Source organism: Thunnus maccoyii, chromosome 11, assembly GCF_910596095.1.
Source record: "Thunnus maccoyii chromosome 11, fThuMac1.1, whole genome shotgun sequence".
Lineage (NCBI taxonomy): Eukaryota > Metazoa > Chordata > Actinopteri > Scombriformes > Scombridae > Thunnus > Thunnus maccoyii.
Window position 1 is genome coordinate 25,359,699 of NC_056543.1, and position 5,854 is coordinate 25,365,552.

A 5,854-nucleotide genomic window follows, 5' to 3' on the forward strand; every position below is an offset into this window, starting at 1 on the left:
AAACTGATAGGCTCTTCCTGATATTAATTACAGTTTGGCCTCGTTCTGTCATGATCTGCCCGGTGACAAAATATGAAAAGCACTGGGTCATGATTATAAATATCTTTGGATTACACCCCTCTGCCTGGCAAGTGACACATAAGTTGTTTACAAACATACTTTTATGAGGGAGACGTCAGGGGTGTGCAACTTCAACCGGGAAAAGCTTTATTGGTCACTGACAGCACACACACACACACACACACACACACACACACACACACACACCCTGCCCTCTCCTCCCTTGCCTCTCTCGTCACCGCCCCCACAGCAGGGCTGGTTAAAAGGCGGCAGTCCTCGGGCTGGAGGGATGAGTGCAAGACCTGCAGCAGTTCAGCATACAGGAGGACAGAGTGGGACTTTACACTGAGGGACATATTTATATATAACAGACTTTTCAGGACAGTAGCTTCTGGATAATCTCTAACCCGATTACTGGAATCATGAAGTCTCCAAAACTCGCACCTCAAGGTAAATGTGAGATGTTTTTCCATCATGTCTTATTTGTTTGTTTGTAGGCTGTTTATGGTTTATCACTATAGGTTCATATTCCCATCACATTTCGATAGGGACACTACAATAAAATTATATTCAAATTCTAATAGGAACTATTACAGTGACTTTATTATGACCCTGTACTTCATGTTTGTGTGTTTGTTTGTTTTTCCTGCAGCGAAGTTCACCAAAGAGGAGGACCTGAACGACGTGCTGTGCGAGTTCGACGCGGTGATCGAAGACTTCACGTCCCCGGTAGAGAAGCGGCACTTCAGGTACGACGAGCACCTGCAGACCATGAAGAGGAGGAGCTGCGCCAGCGTCAGCGACAGCGGCATCAGCGACTCAGAGAGTAAGTTAGGACTTAGTTGGAGATTAATTATTAACTGTATATTCAGCAGCTTTGGGGAGCTCTGTCCTGTAGGTTTGCTATATGATGATTTACAAATGTGACAACCAAAATATTGGCAACTTTTCTCTTTGGACTATTTACAACTTGTTATAATCTATATCTTGATAAAATAATGTGGACCACATAGTCACTACAATTATATCATATAAATCAGACAGTAGCGCAATAAAAGGTCCTCAATTTGTGAAAACCTTGAACTGACACCTGAGACTCCAGAATGGAGATCAGGCACTATGGTAATTAAATACAGTAGTTATTTTTTTTCTCCGCAACTATACTTCTCAGTCATCTCTAACTGATGATGATCTGCCCACTTTACTTTAAGGAAAAGTCCTAAGTAGTCAGTCATATCAGTGCCCTTTTTATCAGGAACTTGTTAACTTTGCTTCAGTTGTGATAGTCTGTTTCCCACATTAGTCTTGCCTCTTGTTTAGTATCTTATCATCTGCAATCAAGAGGGCAGCTGGAGTGACTGGCACACATGCTTGTACGCTCACACGCACAATTACACATGATGAGAGAGATAAAGAGAGAGACAGAGAAATTTTTAATCATGGTGCAGAGGCTCTGAGGTTAGATTAAGCTACTGCTGCATATTTTGGCACACCTGCCCCCATATTGTGGCTTCTCCTCTCAAGTTTTACTGCCATTCATTACTATATTACTCTACCATACAGTGCTATAGAGGTCTGCTTCCCCAGCTGCGGAGCTGGCCTGAGGCTGGCTCTCACCCAAATGGGATAGCCTCATATAGCTGACATTTAGGGAAAAGTATGCTTCAGGTCCCCATGAGCTAAGATAGTTTCCCAAACACATGTCAGTGGGTTGGGACTTCCATGGGAAGATGTGCTAATGTCTTTATAGTCTTGGGTTTTCTGGAAAGGCTGTCTGTGAAACCATTTAAGAGCAGAAAGAGGATGTCCAATTAACAAGACCTCCCTGCTGCATGCATGATAGATTCCAGAGAAAGATTATCAGGCGCTAGTGCTTTCTAAAATTTCATGTTTTTTTTTTCTTTGTGATCAAAGTTTGGTAATTGCATAATAACTGAGGCTCCAGTTGTTTTGTCAGCATATCTTCAATTTGACCAGTTCAGCTGGAATTTTTGTAATTATTACCACATCACCACTAAGGGTCTTGCAGCAAGCACCCCCAGTGATGAAAACAGCAGGAAGGTGTTTGACCTGTGTCTGCGGTACTGAGCTTGTTGATTTGCTGACGGGATCAGATTCCTGCATGAGCTCTGTCCTCTCCATGGCAGTCTAATGAAGAGGGACCTGTCCCACGCAGGGACGACCCATTGTGTTGCAGCCTGATGGATGGATGGACTGTTGAAGGCACAGATAAATGACGGAAACTGTGCAGAGTCTGAGAGATGCACCCTACGGAGCGTGCGTGTGTGAGTGAGGGAGAGTTACATTTTGGAGAGCAGAAAAAGAAAGCTGAGAGAAATGAGGAGGTTTCATGTCCAAATCAAATGCTGCAAATGTGTGCCTGGGTGCTCCCCGTTGTGTGTGGCGTCTCCTATCTCACGCTGTGTGTTCAGTGCTGAGTGGTGGGAGTTGTACGGGTCAGAGAGGGGGGAGTAAATAAGTGGTTGACATCTGAGACGCTGTTAAGGGCCGCTGGAGCTCTACAGAGTGGAGTGAAATAGATGTAAGTGCTGCACAATATTCCTTTTCTCACACGTACTCACTGCATACTCAGATATCATTATCAGGAAGATTGACATTTCCACCAAGCTGGTTAAGTATGTCAATGACAAAAAACGCTGCTTTTAACAAATTAAGGCAGACAGACAAGTCAAATACTATCTTGTAGTACTGGAAATCTCTTTCTTCTTTACATTTCTTTACCAGACAAACAAATGGCACATGGGAGGCAGAAACATTACCCCTGCACTTGTATCAGGCTTTAAACACATTGGAGGTAAATCTTGTTTAAGAGTTGACTCCAGAGACATCTCTGCCCAGGCCAACCTGTTATACTGCTGTGACTAGCTGCCACAATGGAGGTTTAGCAGCTTAGTTATGGTTACATGTGGTATTTTTTGCTCTTGAGTCGTCCGGTGAAGCAAAGCAGAAGCTGCTGGAAATGCAGACAAGGTGTCAGCGTTGGAGTTGGAGTATAGTTTTTAACTCCAGAAACTTATGCTGTGAGCGTGACATGTGTTTGTGTGTATACAAATGTCAGTTTGTGCAAATACAAGCACATGCATGTGTGTGACAGCCCATAGTGGAAGGGTATCATTAGAGGAGAATGCAGTGATTACAAGCTGAAGTCGTTCCACTGACAGATCAAAAATGGGCATTTTCTGTGTGTTTGTGTGAGTACACTGAAAAGGGAACATTTATTTAATCTAATTTGTCTGTCTCTCTTTTTCCATCAGGTGCAGAGTCGCTCAACAGAAACAGCTTCAGCTTCAGCGATGAGAGGCTGAACTCCCCTACCACCACCTCACCTCCTCTTATGTCACCAAAACGTGAGTTGAAATTGTGACTTTTCATAATGAAAAAAAAAAAGAAAAGAAAATCCAGCTTTGACTTACTTTGGCACATGGCTAGGCTGCAGACAGATTAATAAAGTATAAATCACATAGTGAAAGAAAAGAACAACCTTCCTATTTGTTGTTTTATAATCTGTGATTAAATATCTCTGTCTCCCTTGCAGCCAAACTCGGCGACACTAAAGAACTGGAGGACTTCATCGCCGACCTTGACAGGACATTAGAGAGTAAGTGCTAATGCAACCTGGCTGTCAGAACCCCTGATGAATTAGCCTGTGCACTGGCGCCTCTTGCTACTCTGGATTAACAGGAGCATTTGTTCCTTATGTCAGTAATGCTAATGACCACTCCTAAAATGACACAGGAGTCACTCCCCCTATAGGTTTCTAAGAAACAGTGATGTGTCAGGACTATGAAGGAGGCATGTTGCATGGACCATAAGGGCCTCTGGTGTTACACTGGAGAAAAAGGCATCGTGTCCATTTACATCTGTTTTGAAGAAAAGTGCTGCCACATAGCACTGTGCACAAGGTTTTCTATTTCATCCCATCCCTTTCTCCCCTTATCCCTTTTTCATGTAAATATAGCACAACACATACACAGAGCTGTGTGTATGTACATGCATGAAGCTGTAATCCGAGAAGGCAAGAAGGTGTAGTGTAGTCTCTTATGGAACGTCACTGGTATAAATGGCTAACCTCTTCGTTACTACAGGGCTTGTGAGTGTTTGAACTTGCATCAGAGTATTAGGAATGTGTGCTGTTGCAAACCTGGGCTGGAATTCCAACTGTAAATGTCAGGAGTGGAATGAAACAGAAGTGGGAGTTGAAATGCTCTCCGTATTTTTGTGTTTTTTTTTTCCTCCACCTCCCTGCTCTGTTCTGTGTCTCAGCCGCTGAATGTCCGTCTTTCATAGCTCGCCGGCGTCCAGTAGCTCTGTAAAGCTGGAACATTCAATCAGTCAGTCGGGCAGTCAGCCAGCCCCCCTGTTAGCCCTGGAGAATGGCGTGTTTATTAGGGCCACCAGTATTTACGATGACCAGCCCGTAAAACCGAACGTCCGCTGAGAATAGAGCGGGCGACCAAGGAGCCAAGGAGTCCTGTTCTAATCAGGTCTGTCTGTCTGTTCTTAGGCATGTGACACGGAGGATCACAGTCATCTTGGAGTGTAGCCATGACAGAGGGAGGGAGTGGATGCCTGGACCCCCCTTGAGCAGCCAACACGCACCTGCTCCCACACTGAAACTTCTCCACCCCCCACCCCCCCAACAGGATACAGCTGGATGGCCCAGCAACTGCCAAGTGGCTCCACCTCGGCAACAGGTCTAGCCAGCGCTCTGCTAAAGTTAACCCAGCAGTGCTCAACTAACTCCAGACCACTTGGCTACTGGGCTGTAAGGAGTGCAAGAAGGATCAAAATTAGCATTGTAGGGAAAACAAGGACATGAATACTAAGCAGCCGTGAGGTATTGGACTCTAAAACATTGAACATATGCCATACAGAGTTACTGGAACATTTATTGTCAGAGCCACAAATCACCCCCACCACACACACCAGGTCACACTCCCTCATCCAAAAACCTGAGCTGAAAGAGTATTTAAAATGGCTTTTTATAATAGAAATATATTTGTAATTTTATAGAGCTTCTTATTGTAAATTTATTAGTCGTTTTTGTGAAATATATTTTTGTATCTCATGTAAATAATAATTGTTTCAAATTTTATTTGCCTTGATATTAAACGGACAGTCAGATTAAGGTTTGACACTCGTTGACTGGAATAAAGTTGGTGACGTGCTTAATACGAATGTGAACTTAATCCACTCTGGGAAAAAAACTGGAAAGCAATATATGTATTTAATACAGCTAATGCCTGCCAGAGGTAATATTAAAGTGAAATATTGTTCTTTTAGTAAGACATGCCTCCTCTCTTTATTGTTGATGTGAATTTTCTGCTTCTCTTGGCTTCAGTGAAGTTTTTTCTGTAATGTAACAGATCTGAATTTAATGTGCATGTGTGTTTCTCTCTCTCTCTAATCATCACAGCGTGCTTTTGTACTATACATTCAGCTATTTACATTACAGAATAATTTAAAAATAATGCATTAGCCCTTTTTCAGTGTGTGTCGTGCAGTCCTTAAAGGATCGGTTCACAGCTTTTCAAGTCTGTGTTAAAACATAAATCAGATGCCCAAGTGAACATTGAAACAGGTTTTTCTTGCTGTAATCATTCCTCCTGTTCATACTGACCATTAGAAGATCCCCTCCAAATGTAATTATAATGCAAGTGATGAAAAAAAAAATCCACAGTCCTCGTTTGGGAAAAAATATATTTAAAGTTTAGCTGAAGATAATCTGAGACCTCAGCTGTCTGAGTTAGTCACATAAAGTTACAGTCTTTTA

The 5,854-nt window shown here is 42.8% G+C and overlaps 1 protein-coding gene across 2 annotated transcripts; it reads left to right on the forward strand.

The window, feature by feature from the left end:
- Window positions 1-341: 341 nt before the first annotated feature.
- On the forward strand, window positions 342-5,367 carry rgcc (regulator of cell cycle). Of its 2 annotated transcripts, XM_042426707.1 has the most exons (5): window positions 342-510; window positions 713-886; window positions 3,336-3,428; window positions 3,617-3,679; window positions 4,586-5,367. In XM_042426707.1, the coding sequence occupies exons 1-5, from the start codon at window positions 483-485 to the stop codon at window positions 4,591-4,593; spliced, it is 366 nt and encodes a 121-aa protein (XP_042282641.1). In that variant the 5' UTR covers window positions 342-482; the 3' UTR covers window positions 4,594-5,367. The 2 variants fall into 2 exon arrangements, with proteins under 2 accessions (XP_042282641.1, XP_042282640.1); XM_042426706.1 differs by lacking the exon at window positions 4,586-5,367 and having other exon boundaries at window positions 3,617-3,690.
- The last annotated feature ends 487 nt before the right edge of the window (window positions 5,368-5,854 follow it).